The sequence below is a fragment of the Ictidomys tridecemlineatus genome, chromosome 12 (assembly GCF_052094955.1).
Source record: "Ictidomys tridecemlineatus isolate mIctTri1 chromosome 12, mIctTri1.hap1, whole genome shotgun sequence".
Taxonomy (NCBI): domain Eukaryota; kingdom Metazoa; phylum Chordata; class Mammalia; order Rodentia; family Sciuridae; genus Ictidomys; species Ictidomys tridecemlineatus.
The window spans coordinates 76162239-76186961 of record NC_135488.1 but is presented as its reverse complement, the minus strand read 5'-3'; the positions used below and the strand labels follow the sequence as shown (position 1 = coordinate 76186961).

The following is a 24723-nucleotide window of genomic DNA, read 5'->3' as shown; positions in this document are numbered from 1 at the left end:
CCCCATCTCAGCTCTGCTTTGCAAGGCTTCCCGGAGCAGCCTTGGAGCATCGGCAGGCGCAGCGCAGGCAGCAGGAGGAGCACAGCCGGCCAGCCGCGCCGAGCCTTCGGGCAGCGGCGACGGCGTGCTAGAGCAGTCCGGGAGGCGCCGCGGAGCCCCGCGCACCCTGCACAGCTAGGAAAGAAGAGGACCCCAGGGGCTGCAGCCGGGAAAGGGGGAGGCAAGTGCGTGTGAGTGTGTGTGTGTGTGTGTGTGTGTGAGAGAGAGAGAGAGAGAGAGAGAGAGAGAGAGAGGTGTAGGGCGGAGGAGAGGGCAGGGAATTCGAGGGCGCAGCCCCCTGGATGCCCCCGCCGGTACGCAAGGTTTTCCCGCGTGGGAGCCGGCTCCCTGACGTCGCTCACCATGGACTTGCGCGGAGTTGAAACCGGCCAAAGCACCAACCCGCAGTTGACTGCCCAGCCCTGGGGCATCGCGGGTGCGCGCAAGGGGATGGCAAGGTAGGATGGACGCCCAGCGCGACCACCGCCGCCCCAACGCAGCGGTCCCCGGGCGGTGCCGCTGACTCTCCAGAGCGCACAGGCGTGTGGGCGGAGGCGGCCCCGCTTCGCCCGCGTCTTCGCGAGTCGCTTTGCCTCTTCCACCTACTCGCACCTGCCACCGCGCCAGACCATGTCGAAGGCTGCTGGAGGCACAGGGGCGGCGACAGAAAGTTGTCCCCCAGCCCCGGCTGGTTCGTCCCCCGCCGCCGCGGTGGAGGATCTGTCCAAAGTATCAGACGAAGAGCTGCTGCAGTGGAGCAAGGAGGAGCTGATCCGCAGCTTGCGGCGCGCCGAGGCAGAGAAGGTGAGCGCGATGCTGGACCACAGCAACCTCATCCGTGAGGTGAACCGTCGCCTGCAGCTGCATCTCGGAGAAATCCGCGGGCTCAAGGTGAGCGCAGGGTCAAACGGGGAGCGGGTTGCACTGGGGGGGGGGGGAGGCAAACTTTCCCTCGCTCCTTCAACAGGCGATTCTCCCCTTTCTCCCAGTCAGCACCCTTCACCCTCATCCTCAGCCCTTAGGAAAGTTTTTCAAACTTTGGAGGCTTTTGCTTGCCTCGTTTTCTCCATTTGGGGCGCGCCAGCGTGGAGCTCTCTAGGGTCCTTCGAAGCCAGTGGAGATGGCGCCTCGAATGCTGAAAATCGGGGCGGGGTGGGGACCTGATGGGCACGCAAAACCTTTAATTTCCAAAGGACCCTGTAAAGTCGGTACTTTGGGGAGCCGGGTTATAGCCAATCAGGGGGAAAGGAGAGCAAAGGAGAAAGATCAGGGCAGCTAAGACTTCGGGGGTCAGGGATATGGCTGCCCTGGCGCCACCAGCTCTCTGTTGAGCAGAGGGCGATGAAAGGGCACCACTGCCAAGAGAAGGAGTGGGGGGTGGGGGTGTCCAGAGAGGAGACGCGGGCGCCACCCTTGGAGACTGCATGTGTGTTACCGGGTGCAGAGGATCTTAAGTTCTGCCTTCAAGTAGACTCCTAGCTTTTGTGCTCTCACCTTCACTTCGGCTAACGTCACCTGAAGTTGCCTTACTCCCCTCCCGAGTTCATCCCTAGTTTGATTTAAATTTTATCCAGCGTGTAAAGGAGAGGGAGGGAGCAAAGGACTCAATATGGAGGGGTCAAGGTTTTGAAAGGGTACCCAAGTGTCGGGCAGTAATGCTTTCTTTTTGAGCCCGTCATCTTTCTGCCCTTAGCAAAAGGAGGGGGGAATCCCCAAGCCCCACTAACCTAACTTTTCTCCTTGGAAATCTCTGTGTGTGCCGGCAGCATGCCCACAAGGCTGTAGCAGACCTGGTGGCAGGGTGACCGGGAACCGCCCTGCCGGCATGCACTGCAAACTTCCTCTCCTCAAGGCTTGCCTGGTGCCTCCTGGTATTCCTTCCTCTCATTGTTCTGCTTTTGTTTATAGGAAGCCAGACACAAACGAAATCACTGTAGAGACCTCAGGGAGCAGATTCCCGCAGGCACAAGCTGTTCTTGTCCCTTTCCACTTCCACCCCACTTCTCAGGCAGTGGACTCTGTTCGGTTAATTGCCTCATGCCCTGGGATTTTGGGGCAAAGAGGGGTGGGAGGGGCGGGTGCACAAGACTCACCTGTGTGCTAAAGTCAGTGTGGGTGAAAATGGCCCTTCCCACAGACCCAAACCCACTGTCATATAGTCCCTAGAGAGGGTGTAATAAGGAAGATTCCATGGTTAGAGAAATCCCAAGGCTTGCTCTCTTCTTTATTTTAATTCATTACTAATGGAGTATTTATTAAGAACCAGGCACTTTGGGGAATAGAAGTAGGCTAAAATAGTGAGAAGGAATATCAGAGGTGGATTTGAATCTAGAGTCAGCATCTGCCAGAAAGGTGAGCTTGGCTAATTAATTTGTCAGATCTTTATTTTATTCATCAATAAAATGCAAATGATAAGAATCATTTCCTATGGTGTTGTGACAGTAAGTTATGATCACACAGGGAAAGGTTTAATACTGGACTTGACTGCAAAATATGGTGGTTAGAGTCATCAGGAGAGGACATATACATGTACAGTCATTAATTTCCAGGTCTGGGTTTCTTAGGCAAAGCTAGACAGTGGTGTTAATTCTCCCTCCAATTTAATCTTCCAAGGTTTGAACCATGATGTGGCTTGGGAAAGTTTTAAATTAGTTAATCAATTAATTTCCTGAATATTTAATGCTATGAAGAATCAACATAATAGCTTAAGAAATTCTTCAACATTCTTTTAGGTTGTGTGGGCTTGACTGTGTATGAGGGTCTAGATGTGAGTGGGGAGGGGGTGGTCTGGGTGGTGGGCTGCCTGTTCTTTACTCCAGGAGCCTCATGTAGAGAAACAGCTGTTTGGCCAGTTAACAGCAGTGGCAACCAGGTAAGAAAGTTTCCCTGTGGCCTAGATTCATGACCTAGCATTAAAAGACTCCCTAGCCTATCTCTATCAAGTTCAGAAATGATGGAGGTGGTTACTTTCTGTGGCAGAGTATACTCTTTTGATGTCAGCCCTGGGCAAATTCAGGAGATGGCCTGAGGGTGCCATGGGGTTAAGGCTCTGCTGAGAGATAAATATTCTCCCTTCTCTTCAGCATTTGGCCTCAGAGCTTCCTTAGACACAGCAGCAATCAGAAACATGATTGACTGAATTAATGGTAGGTATATTTATTTATTTTGTCTTAACCATAAGAAAAAGAGATTTTATATTTGGGCCTCTGATGGTTGGGATACTCTGCATTGAGAGATGTAAAGGTAGGATAATGAAGGTCACAACTCTTTTCTTTGCTGTGCCCCTTTCTGTGAACTGACATTGACATAATATCTAAATATTTTTAAGGCTAGTACATAGGACTGCAGCTGTATGATTTGGTCAGCATGGGCAAACTGTTAACCTCTCTGAGTCTTTTTCTCATCTGCTCAATAGGGATTTTGATTCCATACTAAGTTTTGTGAAGAGTAAGTGATACCCAGATGCAGAAGCTCAGTGAGCCTAGTTAGCTTTCTCAAAGTGACACAGATTAAAATGTTGGAAACAGAACTACTTTCTTCTTCCTTGGGTAGTTGACATTCTTTGATTAGAATGTGTGAACTCAAAAGGAATGGAGAAAGGAGATTAGGGTGCTGGATTCCTGAGAAACATTTCTTTGGACTATTGAGCATATACCAACCTTCAGGTTACTCTGGCCCAGAATCCTGGTTGGGGGGATGATTCTGGGGCAACTGAATCTCTGTCGATTTGTTGTCTGAATTTTATTAATTTTCCTACTTGCTCCCTAACAATCTAACCCTTCCCCTAATCCTGCAGTAAGAAGAAAGAACAAATTAGAACATTTCTTTAATCATAGATGTAGTTCTTCATAGTCCGCAGGCAGAAGATTGAAAGTTTGGGTGGTATTCTAGGAGATGGACTTCAAGGTTTAAAAGTCCATTTTAGTCACTGGGATAACATCTATTGGACTATGGTGATGTCAGAAGAACACTTAGGGTTTGGAAAAAGAAATTCCAAGTCTTTTTCTTTTTATTAGTTGCTCAAAACATTACAATGATCTTGACATATCATATATTATACATTTGATTCAAATGGGGTATGAATTTTTATTTTTTCCTATGTGTACAGATTGCAGGATCACATTGGTTATACAATCACGTTTATACATACTGTCATACTAGTATCTGTTGTATTCTGCTGCCCTTCCTAGCCCCTTCCTATCCTCCCTCCCCTCCCCTCCCCTCCCATCATCTCTCTCTACCCCATCTACTATAACTTGAAATTCCAAGTCTTAATGAGGAAGATTTGAAGAACCAGCTCATAAGGTTATTATCAAGCTGGTTGCTTAGCTGGGCATCAGAGGGTGAAGGAAATATCCCCAAATTAGTAACTAAATAATATTTCTGAGAAAATTAATAATGGAAGGAACTGTGATAAAGGAAAGTAAATGGGCCTATACCTGCTCCCATCCACCTTCCTGGAATACTGAGAAAGGCCTGTTTTAGGTTCTTTGGAGAGGACATTAATTAGAGAGGACATTAACTGAGAAGCCTTTGGAATTCCAGTTTGCATCCCCGTTCTAGAGAAATCAGGAGTAGCTGTGGGAATAGTCAAAAGGAAGTGTTTTCAGACGTAGATTCATTCAGATGAAGAAGAACATGACTTGAACTTTCTATCAAATGCCAGGATTAAACTAAATGGTGAACAATTTTTTGAAGCTTAGAAAGATTAATTTTGTTTAGTATTATTTTCTCTGAATAGCCACAGCTTCTGATTTTCTCTAAAGCATCTGCATCAAGGGATAATTTATCCTCTTACTATTGTGGACTCCAACATGGCAGGGCTCACTGAATACAATTGTAAGAAGCCCTTTTTCAGTAGCTACAGCTGTAGCCTTTTTTTCCCCCCCATTAAAAAATTTTATTTATTTCTTTATTTTTATTAGCTCATTTTAGTTGTATACAATATTAGGGTTGCTGTAGACTTTTTTGGTCTCAATCCTAGGGCTTTTAAAGGGTTGATCAATCCAAGAACACGTATTAAACACATATTAAACACCCACTATATTCAAGGTATCATAATAAATATGTTGCAAATGTCCCCCCCCCCCCAAAAAAAAAGACATCAGACTTCTCCTCTGCCTTCTAGAAGCTATGATGTCTATATGAGAAAGGAGATAACTGATGCCCAATGAATGCTCAAGTGTGTTTCAGGCATTAACAACAGGTGGGATGTTACTTCATTCATTTATTCATGGGTGGTGCTCCATGCAGGAGGAGACTTCTCAGAGAAATCTATCCTTCGGCGAAATAAGTTCAGGAAGGTGATACTTCTAGCTGGAATGCATGGTATTCTCAGGGTTCAAAAGTAGTTGACAGAAGGAGCTAAAGGTGGAAAGGCAGAAAAATCCTTTTAGGCTTGGCCGAGGAGTTTATTCACTTCTTGGCAAAGGGAAGGTGTTGGGGGTTGGTCAGCAGCAGAAGCAAAATATTCAGGAAATGTTTTTGGAGTTGAAGATCAGTCTGGTTCAGCAGGCCAAGGAGTGCTTGGATTGGAGTGGGGGAGGGAAAACTAAGGCAGAAAGGCCAGCTGGGAAACTGTTGGCAAAGTTTCCTAGTCATAAAGGGGCCATGGGAAGCAAAAGGAAGAGGCCGGCATTGGAAACAAGGAAATGGAGTTGTTGGTACTGCCAAGAGTTACAACTGGAGTTAGAAACGAAGCTGCATAGGCTTCTTCCTCAAGCCTCAAAATTCCCTTTCATCTTAGGCCTTGTTAATGTCAGGAAGTGAAAGATATGGTAGGCAGATGTTTTCAAGTGTATTTACTAGTCAATATCAGGGGAAGTATGGGAATCAACCTCAGTTTAAAAGAAGGAAGTCCCCTCTCTGAGAACCTCAGGTTCTGGATTGGATGATGAAATTGCAAGACCAGAGGATTTCAGGTTTGGAAAAACAGGGTCACTCTTAGGTAGCAGTCCCACAGCTGCCTGTATATCATTTCTACCAAACCCTGATGCTTCTTTCACTATATGTGTGAATGGAGAGCAAGTGGGAATGGCACAATGCAGTTTTAAATTTCTTAGTTTGGGGTACCTACAATGAGTGTACTGCATTCTGGATGCACAGGGGAGTGGAATAGATGAGGCTCCCATTCTCATGACTCTAGTGAGGGTGGAGACTTGAATTAGCAGGCATACATGGCAGTATTGTAATAAGTATGACAGAGGCGAAGTCTAAGGGGTGATATAGAACATAGAGGTAGACCTCCTTTATATTGGGGTGGCCCTTCTTCAGAATGCCTTCTATGGGGGGGTGTGACATAAAATGAACCCTGATGGCTGTGTAGAAGGCTGGGGAAAGAAAGCATTGCAAGTGAAAAAAGGAGAAGGCCTTTCCCTTTGGTAGGTTGGGAGTGCTCAATGTGATGTGTGATGCTCACCTTCTGCCCTGCTAGCCACCTATCCAAGCTATCATCATCTCCTGCCTGGACCAGCCTAGTAGTCTCCTTGCTGGTCTGGTGGCCATTTTGTCCTGTCTCCCTCCCTGCTCTCCCCTCCCCACCCCAGCTGGTTGCTTTTTTACACTGAACTATGATGGTTCTTCACAAAATGAATCATATGTCATTCCTCTACTCTCAGCTCTTCAACAACTCAAAGTCTGACCACTATTCAGTCCCTGACAACTCAGACCTTCCTTATCTCTGTGCTTTACATAGTGGCTTCTCTGTGACTTGGGCTTTTGCTGTCATCTCCTTTCAGGGACGTTTGTACTTGCCTTGTCTCTGCCTGGGATCAGCTTCACTGACATGTTTGCTCTTTCATTTCACTGAGGTCTTTGCTTTAAATGTTTCCCTTTCCTGTAGAGACACCTTCTCTTGAAAAGTGGTAATTTTTAATCTGCTTTAGTTTTTACCCCAGAATCTTTCATTATGAGCCATTATGTGCTTTGCTTGTGTGTGTGTGTGTGTGTGTGTGTGTGTGTGTGTGTGTGTGTTTCCTATTCTTTTCCATCAGAATGAAAACTGGGGGATGTGAAGGTATCTGCTACCTCTACTGATATATCCATATATCCATACCACTTGGGCTGGTTTCTGGCACATAATAGATGCTTACCACATCTTTGTGAATGAACAAATGGATCACCATCTATGCTGGAGAAGTAGAGCAAGTCTGGGATCTTGTGAGAATTGAAGGATCTTGCACGTTGTTATCCTAAAGGCAATGAGAAGCTATTCAAAGTTTTTTTTTTTTTTTTTTTTTTAAACACGGGAGTGACTAGATGAACTTAATTTTGGAAATCAAGTCCCAAAACTTGTTTGGCTTGGAAGTAGAAGGTGAGGGAGGAGATGCCAGGGATAACTACAGGTTCTTAAGAAGAGCATAGGTGGAGGTGGGATTTGCTGAAACGTGTAATTTGGGAAGGGGTGTTGTGTATCAAGAGGTCCTTGAGGCTCAAGTGTCAGATGCTTGGGAGATATTTGTTTGGGTATGGCAAATGGGTTGGATGTGCAGGACTGAAATGCCACTAGAGGGCAATTGTGTCTTTCCCTAGTGGGGGGATTGGGGTTGCTCATTCCATATTGTGGGCTAAAAGTTAAGTAGTCCTTCACTTGCTCTGTTGAAAGCCCTGCTGCCTCAGAGTTTTTAAATGTTTAGTAGGTGGCAAGTAGCCATCTTTCTTTCTAGAGGGTGGGGCAGGGGGAACCTTGTTTTTCTATTGACTGGTTCCCTGTTAATTAACTGGCTGTTCTCTAAATACTGTCTAGATGATCTTTGGATGAGTTAAGCTTTGAGAAGTCATTGTCCCATCTATGGGTCCCCTTCAGAACCATAATAATTATTATGTATTATGTGTTTAGGTGAATATTAGATAAAATAATGCAAGTAAAGTATTGTGCAGGGAACATGACCAATGCCTATTATTTTTAACTTTTAAGGATACTTAAAAATCTTCAGTTTATTTTCACCTTCCTACCTCCTCTGGCAATATCCTGGAGAATTTAGCATTTCCACATTCTCTGGCTCCCAGGAAATCTGGCCTAATGAGGTCTCCTATGTGTACCTCCCTAGAAAATGGTTCTCTGTCTCTTTTCAGGATATCAACCAGAAACTCCAGGAGGACAACCAGGAACTGAGGGACCTCTGCTGTTTCCTGGATGATGACAGGCAGAAAGGCAAGAGGGTGTCCCGAGAGTGGCAGAGACTGGGCCGCTACACGGCTGGGGTGATGCACAAGGAAGTGGCCTTATATCTGCAGAAGCTGAAGGAGCTAGAGGTGAAGCAGGAGGAGGTGGTGAAGGAGAACATGGAGCTCAAGGAACTCTGCGTGCTCCTGGACGAGGAGAAGGGTGCGGGCTGCGCTGGCAGCCGCTGCTCCATTGACAGCCAGGCCAGCCTGTGCCAACTCACTGCCTCCACCGCACCCTATGTGCGGGATGTGGGCGATGGCAGCAGCACCTCCAGCACTGGCAGCACTGACAGCCCTGACCACCACAAGCACCATGCAAGTGGTGGCAGCCCTGAGCACCTGCAGAAGCCCCGGAGTGAGGGCAGCCCGGAGCACTCCAAGCACAGAAGCATCAGCCCTGAACATCTACAGAAACCCAGGGCCTCCGGGACCCCAGATCACCCCAAAGCACTCAAAGGACCCAGCCCCGAGCACCACAAACCGTTGTGCAAGGGTAGCCCGGAACAGCAAAGGCACCCACACCCTGGAAGCAGTCCTGAAATGCTGCCCAAACACGTGCTGAGCGGGAGTCCAGAACATTTCCAGAAGCACAGGCCAGGGGGCAGCCCGGAACACGCCAGGCACAGCGGAGGGAGTCCCGAGCATCTGCAGAAACATGCCCTTGGTGGGAGTCTGGAGCACCTACCCAGAGCCAGGGGCACCAGCCCCGAGCATCTCAAACAGCATTTTGGGGGGAGCCCTGATCACAAACACGGAGGCGGAGGCAGTGGTGGAGGCAGCAGGGAGGGCACCCTCAGACGGCAGGCGCAGGAGGACGCGTCACTCCATCACCGGAATGTCTACAGTGGCATGAACGGTGGGTCAGTACGTGCTGGGGAACTGCGTTGACTGGGGCCACTCAGTAGAGTTCTGAATGACCAAGGGCTTTCCAGCCAGGCTGGAAAGGGGTGGATTGGGAGGAGGAAGAGGCATTGGCTCTGGAATTATGATGTGTGTTTCTTTCCCTCAATTTGTTTTTGTTTAATACAATTTTATCAGTCAAGTAAGCCTGAAGAAGGTTGAAGGGTGAGGGATTAGAGGAGGGACAGGAACAATAATTCCCTGGGACCCTGAGTTGCCTGGGTGAAATCTAAATATTGGAGATAAAAATAGATTCTTTCCTCTTGATCTTTACTGAATTGTATGACGTTTCCTCCTCGGGCTCATTTGTTGAATGAAGTCTGAGCAGGTCCTGAATCCAAGCTAGTATCTTATGTTCAGGAAGAAATCAATATTTATGTTGAAAAGACACGTTGAAAAATAAATATGGTGTCCCTTGATGCAGACTTGATGCTACTTTGCTTGAGTGCTTATAAATGTTCCTTTATCTTGAGAATTTTTTCCCATTGTGTTGGGGGTGGTAGCATGAATCTGTGATTTTTATTTGTATCTAAAAATGTATCAGATAATTCTCTTCCCTACTCACTCAAAACTCACCAACCCTCTAACCAAACCCTCCTAAACATATTCTGGATAGTATGCTCTTCTACATTACATAAGACATCTTTCTGGGTCATTTAAATGTACCTCTTTAAAATGTACAGATGTGCTTGGACACTCCTTTGATTTCCAAAGCATAACATCCACTGCGTTTGCTGAGGCGGCACTAAACCTGAGCTTTTAAACCTTTTGGAAGAGGCTTAATTTTCTGCATCTTGGTTCTGAAACCACTTTGAACTCAAGAGAGAAAGAAATCATTTCTTTAAGAAAACAAATCAAAACCAAACAAGCAACACACATACACACACACACTCTCGCAAATCCACAACCACCCCCCCCAACCTTACACTTCTTTTGTGTTACTTATCCTTGGGTTGAAGCTTAAAGTGATTGGTTCTTATAAATGTAGAACTTTTCATTCAAAACATCTGAGTTTTTTCCCCCTGCCTCTATTTGGGAGCTGCTCTATAGAGTTTATGTGCAGCTAGCTCTGAGCAGTGGTGGAAGAGGCTGCCGGTTTTAGCAGTGACACAAAGGGGTAAATTTTCAATATTGTACTTGGGGATTTACCTGTTGGATTCCATTTCAGGCTAATCCTTTTCTCATAGTGCTGAAAATTGACTCCGGAAGCTTGGCTTCTAATGCAGCCAGTGTTCTTTTCAGTGCAAATGGAACTAGAAAGAGGGAGGGGAGGGATAGGAAGCTACTGCTTTCTGGGTTGTTTGTGGTAAGAGGCTGCAGGGAGAAGCCAATTCACCTGCTTCCTGGAGGCCTCCTGGCTGGCTGGTGTCTGGACCAAGTTGACTGAACCTACACTCACTGTTGCCAAGAGCCACAGCAGCTGTGCCCCAATGGCTTTGGAGGGGCCTTGGCTCTGCAGGTCTCCACAAGAGATGAAACTCATTTAAAAAGATATTTTGGTTGTGTGATTATCATGAGATGGGTCATTGGCCATGACACTTGTCTTCAGGGGCTGTAATGGGTCAGTGGGGAGATAGTTAATGACTTTTCCATTTTGTGATTACATTTTAATGAGCTGTAGAAGTAACTATGTGCACTATTTTAAGGAAACTTTGTTTCTTAAACTAAAACAAAATAAAACAAACAAACAAACAAAAAACAATAGTTAGCCAGGTGGTTCACTTAATAAATAATTCTTCCATTTATAAAAGGACTCTTTATTTATAAAGAACTTTAGTATATTTTTTATTTTTCTTGAATATTATTATTTTTGACTGACAAATTATAATTGTATATACTTGTTGGGTACAATGAAATGTTTTGATCTATGTATACAATGTGGAATGATTAAATTAAGCTAATTAACATACATCTTACCTTGATGATATTTTTATGATGAGACATTTAGAATGCACTTTCTTAGTTATTTTGAGATGTACATTGTTGTTGACTATGGTCATCAAGGTCTCAAAATCTATTCCTCCTGTCTGAAATTTTGTGCCCTTTAAGGAACAACTCCACATTTTCTTTTTTCCCACTATCCCAGCCTCTGATGACCAGTATTCTACCGTATACTTCTGTGACTTCCACTTGAGTGGAGCCTGTGGATAAGTGAGATCATGTGACATTTGTCTTTTTGTATCTGACTTATTTCAATTAATATAATATCCTTCATTTTTATCATGGTGTTGCAAATGAAGGATTCCCTTTTTTTAATGGTTGACTAGTATTCTATCTTCTATATATTCCACATTTCCTTTATCCATTCATCCATGGATGGACACTTAGATCAAGTCCAAATCCCTGCTGTTGTGACTACATGATGAAATAAATGTGGTAGTGCAGATATTCTTTCTACATATTCATTTCAGTTACTTTGGAAGTATATCCAGAAGTAGGATTACTGGGTCATATAATCATTCTATATTTAATTTTTTGAGAAACTTCTGAACCATCTTCCATAATGGCTATACTAATTTATGTTCCCACCAACATTGTATGAGTTCCCTTTACTCAACATCCTCTCCAACATTTATCTTGCAACCTGTTGATAAAATCACCTTACCAGGTGTGAGGTGACATCTCATTATAGTCTCAATTTGCATTTCTCTAACGATTAATGATGCTGAACATTTGTTTGTGTTCCTGTATTCCATTTATAGACCTTTTGAGAAATGTTGTTCAGTCTTTTGCCCATTTTAAAATTTGGGCTGTTTTCTTGCTGTGGAGTTGTTTGAACATTTTAGAGAGTATTCAACTTTATAAATTATTTTTATAAAGAATTTATAACCTTTTATAAGAAGTCTGACTTGAAGATATTTTCTCCCATTCTGTGTGTTGTCTCCACTTTCTCCACTATTTCTTTTGCTGTGTAGAGGCTTTCTAGTTTGATATGATCCCATTTTTCTATGTTTACTTTTGTTGCTGTGCTTTTAGGGTTAGATCCAAAGAATCACTGCCCAGACCAGTATTATAGAAATTGTCCCTATTTTTCCTTTTAATAATTTTATAGTTTCAGGTCTTATATTTAAGTCATTAATCTATTTTGAAGATTTTATGTGATTTTTGTATTTGGTACAAAAATCTTTCATTCTTCTGCATGTGGATATCTAGTTTTCCTGATGCCATTTATTAAAAAGACTGTCCTGTCCCCATTGTAAGTTCTTGAAAACTTTGTCAAAAATTATTTGACCCTAAGTGTTTGGGTCTATTTCTGGAGTTTCTGTTCCATTCCATTCATCAATCTGTCTTTTTTTTTTTTTTTGGCCAGTACCATGCTATTTGATGATAACTGCTTTATAATATGTTTTGAATTGGAGAAGTGTAATGCCTTATCTCTATTCTTTAGAAGATTATTTGGCTACTCAGGGTCTTCTGTGGTTCCATATGGACTTAAGGATATATAGATATATTTTGCCATTTATGTGAAAAATGACATTGGGATTTTAATAAAGATTGCATTGAATCTTTAGATTGCTTTGGGTGGACATGGACATTTTCACAATATTAATTCTTCAATCCATGAACACAGAACATCTTTCAGCTTATTTGAATTTTCTTCGATTGTTTTCATCAGTGTTTTATAAATTTCAGGATATAAATCTTTGACCTCCTAGATTAAATTTATATGTGCTTAATTTTTTTTTATGTTTCCTTCTTGGTTAGTTTATTATTAGTTTAGAGAAGTGCTGTTGATTTTTGTATGTTGATTTTTGTGTCCTGCAATTTTACCGAATTTGCTTATCAGGTCTGCAGGTTTTATGGTGGATACTTGGGTTTCCTAAACATAAAATGATGCCATCAGCAAATAGACACGATTTTCTTCTTCCTTTCCTATTATGATGGCTTTTATTTCTTTTGCCTAATTTCTCTGGCAGGGATTTCCAATACTATGTTGAAAAGAAGTGGCGAGAGTGAGTATCTTAGAGGAAAAGCTTTCAAGTTTTTACTATTGAGGATAGCATTACCTACAGGTTTGTCATATTAGCCTTTATTGTATTGAGGTACATTCCTTCTATAATTAAAATGATTTTTACCATGAAAGGATCTTGAATTTTGTCAAATGTTTTTAAGATTTCTGTTGGGAGTTTTCCTCTAGTTTAATCGATGCATGATTTGACTTAAAAGAAAGATTTTTAGGTATAACTTATAAACAATGCCTTATACAAAGCAAGGTATATTTGTAGAGAAAGATCACATTACATCATGACTTATTTTTGCCTGAATTCTGGTAAACATGGTGGGTCAGGCAAATGTTTTGTAGAATTGAACAACTTAATTTAGCTACAAATTTGATTTAATAGCTACATTATTGAATCACACTGCAGTTTTAATTCTTGCGTCTACTTCAAGTTTTCTCATTCTTAAATTTTCTCATCTTGTGCCTACTTCAAGTTTTCCCATTCTTGTGACTACTTCAAGTTTTGTCATTCAGATCTTCTGGTGACAGTCGATATCCTCACCAGAGTATATTTATAGTACATTTGGATTGCATTTTCATTTCAGTAATTAATTGGAAAATGAAGTGGCACAATGAGATATTTATGGATCATCAGCCTATAAACTTGTGCATTGGTAGTTTGTATTTATCCTGCCGTTACAAATTAATTTTGGATATGGATGGTAAGACATGCTTTTTCACATTTTAAAAATGGCCACACAATTTGTTTGAATCATTGGTGTATAGACAGATAAGAAGTAGTAGCGAGGTTAATCCCAAATTACAGATTCGCTGAGTCATTCCCAGAGCTACTCCTTTAGGGTTGGGGTAAACTATGAGTGTTTTGGCTCAGCTCTTGCATGTTTTTGTAGGAACAAAAAGCAGATGAAAGGAAAAGGAAGGAGTGCCTAAATTATGGCAGGCAGAGAGATGAAACATATACTGGCAGAATATTATCCTACCTGTAAGATATGCATTTTCTCCAAACACACACACTTATGCATACCGAGGGAACGTCAATGAAAAGGATTGCTGTTTTAGTTGACTGGGCCTTGGCCATCTTTAAATCTTCTTGTCTTTCAATGAGAAACTCAGTATATGAAGTAGTTGAACTTGGTATCCAGGAGTTTCCTTTGATTAAAACCAGTGGCTTAATTTCCAACTAGAATGCAAATATAAACTTTAGGTATTTTTTTTTCTGTTTTAAAAATAAGCCTCTGTAACTTTGTTAATTAATAGCTGATTAAGAAAACACAAGCAACACATGCAACCAGAAAAAAAAAAAAACACAGAAAAACCTTTAAGGTTAAAAAAAAAATCCTCATGAATACATTTTCTTCTTTGGAAGTTATTATTCAACTACTTTTTCCCCCCTCCAGTTTGTAGAGTTCCATTCAACACTTATCGAATCTAGACATTAAAGCATTGTACATTCATTAAGGTTGCTTGCTATATTCCAGATTAGCAAATATGTAATTTGAATATCCACTTCTAGCTATAAAAGTACACAACTGACCTCAACTACTGAGAATGGGGATTTCACTTACCTAATCCATTGAAATTCAAAGTGGAATTGAACTTTCATAGAAGGTGAAAGTATTTTCCTTTCCAAAGGAGTTTTGGCAGATATTTGCTTTTTAACAGATACCTATTTCTGCTCAGGCCTTGGGTGTTTTGGATGGTGCAGGTTCTAGCAATATCTGTTGATTGTTGACCTTCTAGATAATAAGCTTCTGATGATTAGGGGCCCTTATAGGCAGCTGGCCCATTAGGCACTATCAAGAAAAACTAGTAACATTGTTTGATTTTAACTCCAGAGGCACGTATTGCTGCAAATGAGAAGGAATAAATAAATAAATAACCCCATTACTCTGTATCATGTTGTTTATTTTTCCCTTCTAAAAATAAGATAATTGGTTAACCATCCTGCTGGTTCTGTTTCCTCTTGCTTTCTTCGAGCACATTCTAGTGAATAGCAGCTTCATCCTCTTCTTTAATATCACCCTCGCCAGTGGGAGCACACACAAGGAAATTATTTGCTTGTGTTAGACAAGGGCCACTTAGAACTCATTCGACCTTGCTATTTGGAATGCCAGGGTTCTAAGTCTTCCTCCTGAAAACTTCTTATTATTTCTTTCCTTACTTTGTGAGTGACTCTAGAGTTGGAAAGAGTAGGGTATTTCTCCCCCAAAGTCTTCTTGTATCTCAGGGCTTCTCAGCAGTGGCAATGATTTTTGGACCAGAAAATTCTTTGTGTGAGGTGATGTCTTATGCATTTTAGGAAGTTTAGCAGCATCCCAGGATTTTACCTATGAGTAAATAAAAAATGTCACCAGTTGGGGCTTAGGCTGTAACTCAGTGGTATAGTGCTTGCCTCCCACATATGAGGCATTGTGTTCGAATCTCAGCACCACATAAAAATATATAAAGATATTGTGTCCATCTACAACCCCCCACCAAAAAAAAAAAAAAAATCACTGCTTCAGAGCAGTGGTTTTCAATCTGGCTGCAGATTAACAGCACGTTGGCTCTGAAAAATACCCGTGGTTGAGCCTAGCACAAGGAGATGTAAATTGAGTTGATTCGGTACCAGGCTTGGGCACTTTTCAAAAAGTGCTCCTCAGGTGAATTGAATGAGTAGACCAGGTGCACACTCCCTATATAAGGGACTGTTGCCCAGATATGTTGGTGTGAGTGAAGGTCTGAAACACCCAAGCTTCTGGAAGAAGAATGTTGATGTCTCCTTTTTCCTTTGCTGAGTTCCAGGATGGAGAAGGATGGACGGACTGACTGACTTTAGCTGGTAAAAATCTTTGCCCTGTCAACTCTAGGCTAAGGCTATGTGAAAATGTACTACTTTGGAGTGTGGGTTGCAGGTGGAGTTGTTCTGTTAATTTTGGGGAAATTGACATGTGTGGTTCGAGTCTGCTTTGGTTTTTGAAAACTTCACATCAAGATGGAATTTGCAATTGACATTAGTAGTGAGTATAAATCAGGCAAACCCTGCAGTGCTAAAGAGTATTTCCCACAAGGGAATGCTGCATTGCAAATCTCCCACTTAAGAAGTTTTAATCTGAATTTTAATATTACTGCTCCTTATTTTCTGTTCAGGTTATTAATGAGTAACTAAAGACATTGATAACACAAAGTGGCCTTGTCTGTGAGAAGTAAGATAACTTCTGAGTAGAGGAACTCACCGCGATTTCTCGGCAGCAAGGCTGTGAATTAATAGTGGTGCACTATCACATGAATAATCACTCATACGTCTTTTATTTTGCTTAGAAAAAAATCAGAACATCATTTATGAATGCATTTGGACAATAGAAATCAAACATCTCTTGGGAGAGAAGCCTCAACAGTTAGTTAAGGACTACCAGAACAGATTTTAATCGAGGTCCTTTGTGTATATTTTCTGTTGTACAATCTGACACGTAGAGGCTTACAAAAATAAATAGTAGTTTTTGTTCTTTAAGTTTGAATATAGTAACTTGGGAACCTTCTAGACACTTTGATAGGACGTCAATTGAAGTTTTGAAAAACAACATTGATTTATTTGTACCATACTTGTATGTGCAAAGCATAATGCACTGATCAGAAGACTACATTTTGATTTAGTCAGATAGAAAGCTTAACATTGGAAGTGCAGTTTAAGAAAATTGCAAAATATTTAAGAGGTACTAATTATTGGAAAATCTAGGAAATACCTTAAAATGACATTATCTAGCACAATTTAAGGTTTTCAATTCCACTGGCAATAATAGCCCAGGGCTATAAACGTTTTTTAAATATGGGAGGCGGGCATTTAAATCTTTTTCCTAAGGAGCTTGTTTATCAATTTTATGTATGTGTACATGTATTATATTCATTTTGATAACTACAATATTGTATCTGAACAATGCCAGATATTCACTTGATTCTGTTTATTCTAACAAGTGTTCAAATGCATCTGGCACCCAGTCATATAAGCTAGTTGTTGTCATGAATTAAATCAAGAATCTCTTTCAACTGATTATGATCCTGTCCTATAGACTCAGTTGAAATCAATTAAATGTTCTGACTCATTACAAATCTTCAGCAGACATAATAGAAAACAACATAATCATTGAATTAGTGATGCATTTATCATTTCATTTTAACTGAAACAATTTAGAACCAAGGATGGGAAAGTGAAAAACTTGAGTTATTTCATCAGGTAACAACTTTTTACAAATAACAAATGAATACAGATATGTGAATGCATATTCATAAATACATGAAAAAATGCAATACAAATACAAAATATGTAGGACGATCCATGTACTCATAGTAAGGATATGCTATTTTAGAAGCATTTTGTTGGGATCTTGGTCAAGTTTCACTGGTCAGAAATAAAAGTGTAAAGCCAATTTTTGCCAAAGCAAATACGTATGTTATATCTTACTGTGTAACCTCACTGGGCCTGATGGGAATTTTCCAGACTGAAAGTTTGAGCTTAGGCTCTAGAACGTCTCCAATTTTAGCCACTTACTTGTGATTTAAGTGGTAAAATTGTCTACGTTAAATGGCTGTGATGGATATTCTCATTTAAATAGCTCCTTAAAAAGCAGACCTTCCCTGCTCTCAGCCATGCCATTTATGTCCTCAGCAGGCCTAACTCATTTTCTCATTATGTCTAAGTTCTTCTGTTTCTAATGAATCATTATAGCTTGGGAAAATAGATGACCACACTGCTTAGACATGTATTTGAAGAAAGAATAAATGATCTTGAGGTGCCCTTCTGTGTGGAAAGTGCATAGCTTTAGTGCATGATTCATGTATCATCCTTCTATCAGTATGTTGGCTTTTCAAGGTTTATCCTTATTTTCAAAGTCTCAGCCATACTTCAAATAATCAAGGTGTTTCTGTAATAAGAACTTAAATGTTCACTTCTGGGGTACTTTGACATAATTTAGTTGTCCATACTAGCACTTTAATGTATAGTATTTATGGTGAGCATTATCCATATTTGAAAAAGCATTTATTTCAAATTTGATCCTGAGAAAACTATGAATAGCTTCATGTTCTGAAATGGGGCTGACTTTTCAAGAGAGCTAGGAAATTTGAGACTCCATATCAAGAGTAGACTATGGGATACTTGAGAACATAGACATGAAATCTCGGCTCGAATTTATAAGAGTCTCTAATCTGCAAAAGAGTATGGTTCAAGTTACTGCTGTGCCTGACATAAATTGCTTTCTCTTTAGAGTGCCATTCAAGTGTTTCCAATAGAAAGAAATGCTGCTCTCTGAGGCAGAGGATTCATCGGCAGCAGAGAGGCAGAAGAGGTGTTTAGAGCAGGGAAGATGGGAGAGGGAGTAGCAGTCGGCACTGATAGCCTTGTAAAGGCATTACTAGTTTGTCCTCTATGAAAAGGGCAATAACTGGTTATTCACATGTGGCTGTTCATTTATGGTGCTCACATAACAGAGTTATATGTATCATAAGAGCTTCTGTTATTCAAATCATTATCAAAGAGTACAAGAAATCTTGGGATTTTTTTTTTCCTTCTATCTAGGCTTCAATTGAAGCTAGGTGCACATTCAATTGCTGAGTAAATAAAACCTTAGCAATGGCTATTTTAGTTTTTATTCAGAACCTTAAGTATTTTGGAGACTTTTTCTGAGGCAGATGAAAAGGTTGCCTTTGGTAATTGCTCATAGTGTTTCAACTCTTTGTGCTCTCACACTATACAAGTAGCATTTAATGCTGTGTATTTCATAGAACATTAAATGTTAAATGCACTGAATTTAATGATATTGAAGCACCCCCTCCTCCACCTCTTCCACCTTCGTTCTCAGCAAAAGAAAAGTGAATCCTTACATTTTAAAACTGGGCATATCAAATATGTCCAACATTGGTTTTTGCCTGCAGGTATGATTGAGGGATAGCAGGTCTTAGTTAAGTTCTGATGACCAGGCTTTGGAAGGTGGTCTTTGATGCTTTGAGTTGTCTTTTCTAGTCAAGTCGATTCATCATTGCATTAAACACAGTATTTTGCTTCTGGTCTTGATTATAAAATAAACTGAAAGTTATTCTCATCTTTTTCTCAATTATTGAGACTTCTGGCTTTTAGGGAGATCTCTGATCTGGATTGTAGATGTATTTACAGCTTCTTAAATGTCTGTACTTGCTAGTTAAGATTTGTGCAAGGTGTCTTAAGAAAAAACATATATATAAAATTGTGTGTGTAGTTATGTACCAACGTTTTAGTCAACATGGACAACATTTGACAGCAGTCCCTGAAGATTTTGATGGAACTGTAAAATTCCTGTTGTCTGATATCTTTATTGAACCTTTTCTATGTTTAGATAACCAAATGCTTACCATTGTTACAGTTGCCTAGAGAATTCAGTACAGTAACGTGCTGGACAGGTTGTAACATAGCAGCAATAGGCTATACCATATAGCCTAGGTATGTCATGGGCTTTATCATCAAGATTTGTGTAACTAAGCCCTGATATTTACACAAATGACAATCTCCTAATCAAGTCTCGGAATGTATCCCTATCATTAATTGGTGCATGACTGTATACACATGTGTGTAGTTCTATTTTGTAGTCAACTGAGAGCATATCGGTCTCAATGCTAAAGAATAGAAAAAAGATTAGCTGGGCACTGTGGTGCATGCCTGTAATCCCAGGTGCTCAGGAGGCTGAGATAGGAGGATTGCAAGTTCAAGGCCAGTCTCGGCAACATACTGAAGCCCTAAGCAACTTTAATGAGACCCTGTCTCAAAATAAAAGGGCTGGGAATGTAGCTCACAGGTACATCGCCCCTATACCATAAAATAAAATAAGAGCATACAGTTCAATTTAGTTCAAAAACTACACAAAACACAGAAGTTGGAGTTCTAAATAATCAACATTAAAGACACTAAATACTCAACTCTCCCATATTCTGAATGAGAAAGTTGACTTTCAAAGAAGTTTAACAACTTTCCCAAAGCCAGTAGGCAGTTAGCTCAATTTCTTCGGATCCTCTACTAACTCCCCAGGCACAGAATTAGTTATATAAAGGGGGCATTAATTCTTCATATTTGGAGGCCACTGTGATAAGGGAATGTTAATGGAGTAGAAAGCCATTTTTCTCTCCCATTCATGTTGGACTTTCTAGAAAACTAGAGGCATGCAATGATGAGAGTGGGAGACAGGTGGCTGTCACTAGGCTCTGGTTTGGAGAAGTATTGAAGACCTGATGATCTAGTAGGTGACCTCGGTCTATTTCTTGGGAACCTCTGGCCCATCCCTAGGGGGCACAGTTTACAGATAGATGGACAACTGCCAAAATGCATCCCTAAGGGAGGGGACACTTTCATTCCTGGCCTGGGGAGGTCTAACATTCTTATGACTGGCATGGTCTCTTCCACCCCAAGGCAATACTTCTTCCAGATAATAATTCCTGGGAAAATAGACTGACTTTAGTCTGGTCCTCACACCCCACTTTGGGTTAACAGCTACCATGCTGTGTGTCAGGAGAAGTAAAGGCTTCTAGATGGCCAGAAACAGAAGAGAAAGAGACCAGGAGAAAAGGGATCAGCCAGATGGCAACACCAACTGCTGTCAAGAAGTTTTGTTTTTAATAACTCGGCTTACTGCAAACAAAACTAATTAAGTTAGTTATTCTGATTTATGCTACCATCAACAGAAGTAAAGTACAGTTGCATTCCACTTTTGATGGCATTTAAAAGGTCAGACTGAGTTGCAGGTTTTTGTTCCCAGCAGCTTGGTGTGTTCCAGCCACTCTTGAGAATTCAAATTAAGCCTGTTAATTCAGAGTCTCTCCCATTTCCCTAGATGGCAAATGCCAAGTCACCCTTCCACTCAAACAGGATAAAACCCTGAAAGGTGAGTCATTAGTCAGACCCATAGATGATGGATTAGATGTGATTTTAATAGGTAAGAGTCAACTCATAAAAAAGAATGAAAATAGCAGACAAAGGCAATTGAGTAAGAGACACCAGTTGGAGGGGAAACACTATAAAGAATTTAAAAGATGTTTGGCTGTGCATGCTGTTAATGGTCTTATGTTGGTTGGCAGGGCAGGCTTACTGGTTGTTAGGAAAGCTGATCAGAATTTCTCTTTTTATAGAGTCATGGGGGAAATTGGCTGAATTGAACCGCTTGTTTTACATATGAGGACATTTACGAAGAGAGTACATTTATAATTATGATCAATTTGAGGTCTAGGAATAAACGTTAGCCAGGTGGTTTGCCATGAATAGCTTCCCTAGTAGAGTGACTTTTATGAGAAACCTTTTAAAATCGGGCTTTTCAAAATCCGGAAGAACAGGCTTAGAAATAGCTAATTTTTACAGTATGTCTTTAGCACATAAATGGAGATCAGTTCTTAAATCCTTCTATCCTAAAACTGTATGCCTATAGTATTCATCCTTAATGTGTTTTGTTTTTATCTGTTGCAGTCTCAAAATTGCCCACTTTAGGATTTCTTGCACATAAATCTACTTCGAATGGAAACATTTTTGCCAGAGTCTATACAGCCATACATACAACAGGCACACATTGAAAAACAGAGCTAGGCTGGTACTATTATACATATTCACAAAGCATAACTAGCTTTTTTGTGTTTGAATGTATCTGTGGAATTTCACCCATAGGTTGAAATGATATGTAGATACCCATCCTAATTGGCATCTGGTATTTAAGCTTTATTTACAGATGCAAAAGCAAAGGAAAAAAAATTTGTAAACCTCCTTAGCTAATCTCTATTCTGTGAATAAAAATGAGATCTAAATTTTGCTTTAAAACATTTAAAAATAATAACTTCAAATTTATCAGTTAAAAAAGTGATACTCTAACTTCCCAAAGGGTATGCTGGCACATTATCCCAGCTAGCAGTGTAGATATGGGATTGGTTTTTCCACTTTCTTGCTGTGTGACCTTTAGTATCCATCAAACTGTGGGCAAAATAGTTTATCTGCTAAGTAAAGCACTGGAAATAGAGACTGTCTAACTCAGTAGCCTTAGAATTTGGATTTCAGATAAAGTATACTTAAGAATCAAGCTGGAATTGTCAACTTATTACTTTGTTAGTTGTGGTCAGTAAAACAATCATCTACTAACGCCATCATTTCATGAAGGAAGACATTTACGAACAAAAGTACTTACTAAAATGCAGTCTGTCCAAAGAAACAGCTGATAATGTTGTGATGATAGACATCTATTTTTATCTTGAATAATAACAAACACTCTAGGTTTTCAACAGTGCAACACAAAGTGCATTTCTAGTGTAGAAGAAGCTTTGGAGCTTTTTTAGAATATCACCTGTCATAAAACATCTGGTTTCACACAGGTTTTTGTCTTGGTAAATTTAGTAGTCTTAGGCAGAGTTTCGGTGAAGAAGTTGGGAGCCACCACTCATGTACCTTTTCCAGCTTTTTGTCCCTCCCCTTCCATGATGGGGAAAAAGGGATATTTGTCAGATGGGAGTCTGATCAGCTTGGACTAGAGCCTCTTCTCCCTGCTTGTTAACACACCTGACTTCCAGAGGTTGTGCACCTTAGGTTAGTCTCCTAATATGGAGCAGTGAGGATATTTTCTAAGACAAATTCTGTGCTTAGGTGGGAAGTTCACTGTGCTTAGCATGATCTAAAACCAGTGCTCTAAATTCTCTCTGCACTTCTGTGCCTGGTGGGGGAACTTGTCAGAGTGGCAGCAATTCGTCTAGCAGCATCAGTGTTTTAGTTGGCTTTTGTTTTTTGGTGCTGTGACTAAAAGACCTAACAAGGACAATTTTAGAGGAGAAAGCATTTATTTGGGGCTCTTGGTTTCAGAGGTGTCTTTCCAAAGATAGTTGGCTCCATTCCTTGAGGCTTGAGGTGTGAGGTAGGACCTCATGGTGGAAGAGTATGGCAGAGCGAAGTGGCTCACATGATGATCAGAAAGCGCAGAGAGCAAGAGACTCCACTCACTACCTACAAAATATGCACCCCAAAGATACGTCCCCAGACGCCTACTTCCTCCAGCCACAACCTACCCACCTTCAGTTACCACTCAATTAATCCCACCAGGGAATTAATTCACTGATTGGGTCATGAATATCTTAACCCAATCATTTCACCTATAAGCCCTCTTGCATTATCTCACGTGTGAGCTTTTGTGGGACACATCACATCCAAACCATAACAGTTTACAACAGAAAACAGATTCTGTCAGATCCTGCTTCCTTTGAAGCCTCACTAATAAGTCTGAGTACCATGGGTGAACAAAGAACCAGAGAAGGTATAGTGGAGGTGACTTGGGATTTGTATGGTTCTGGTCTGTTGTCACTAGGTTTCTTCTGCTTGGGCAGGTCTGGGATGCAGACATAAATGTACTGGCCCTTGTGAAAAGTGTATTCTCTCTGGACTCTTACATATTTTTTCCAACTTCCTTGGTGGGAAAGTGCTCTGGAAGATCAGAGTGAAGGATTTTATTTTCTATTCCACTGTAGAGTGGGTTTTCTCAAATCTGTCTCTGCATCAGACGGAAGAACATGTCTCATCAATTAAATATTGGGAGAGAGTAAGACCAGTGACCAAATGATGGCACCAGGTTTTAACTCCTCCCCTTCCCTTTTGTTATGTCTCATTTAAGCAGACGTCTTACTGTTCTGTTGTAATAAGACACTTTAAAGAAAATGGGCTTAGTTTGGCTTGTGGTTTTGCAAGGCCAAGAGTGAGGCATCTTCTTGGCTTCTGGTGAGGGCCTCATGCTGTTCGAACTTCTGGCAGAAAATGGAAGGGCAAGAGATGCAGAGAACATGCCAGGATTGCTATAATAACCTGTTCTCTCAGTAACTAATCCACACCTGGAAGAATTAATCTAGTCTTGCCAAAAAAAAAAAAATTTACCCCTTTTGAAGACCTTACCACTTCTCAACATCATCACATTACATATCCCATTATAAGCAGCAGTATGATTTTTGGGTAGGGAAAAACCATATTCATACCATAACACCACATTGTAAGAATCGTTTCCTATAATCTTTGGCAAAAATGACATTCTCTTTAGTATTTTAATCTTATTACTCCGTAGCTGGCACTTGAACTAGTTTGGAGTAAGGCCCTCCAATGAAATTTGGAGGGTAATACTAACTGCAAGGAAGGGTAAAATCTATAGCGATTTTTATTATAAATCATTGCCTTGACTAATCGGGCAGCCATGCGTTCTAAATAATGTCAGGGATAATAGAGATTTATTACAACAAATTAAAGTCTAATCAGAGTGTGTCCTGAGATAAACAACATGGTGAAACAAACATAAATGACAATTAAAGGGAAGCAGGAACTGATCAAAGACTTGAGTGTGGGTTGTAGTAGGAAATTGACGTCTGCTAGTATTTTACTTTATATAAATTTTGTCATGGTTCCATCTATATGTAGCTGAGAGACTGAAAATAAGCACTCATTTAAGAAATATTTATTGTTGATACATGTGGATGCAGCATGATGATACCTTGTGAAGTGAGGCAAAAAAGTGGAACATGAACCATGGGTCCTTCATACCAGGAGTTCAGGGTGATGTGTCCATGGGTGGAGGGAGGTAAGGAACAAAGGGGGTGTATAATTATGAAGCAAGTGGACAAGATGAGTGGTTGGTGCTTTGGGCCTTCATGGGCTTGGG

General features: G+C 40.9%; 1 protein-coding gene across 7 annotated transcripts in view; it reads left to right on the top strand.

Annotated features, from left to right (window-relative positions):
- Positions 1–279: 279 nt before the first annotated feature.
- Ccdc85a (coiled-coil domain containing 85A) overlaps positions 280–24723 on the top strand; it is a 176301-nt gene continuing 151857 nt past the window's right edge. For 2 of the 7 annotated variants that reach the window (XM_021724282.3, XM_021724281.3), the window contains exons 1-2: positions 281–930; positions 8113–9061. In XM_021724282.3, coding sequence (XP_021579957.1) covers positions 670–930; positions 8113–9061 — 1210 coding nt within the window. In that variant the 5' untranslated portion in view covers positions 281–669. Of the gene's footprint in view, positions 931–8112; positions 9062–24723 lie in introns of all 7 variants that reach the window. The other 5 variants (XM_040271545.2, XM_005322029.5, XM_021724280.3 and 2 more) reach the window with 4 other exon arrangements.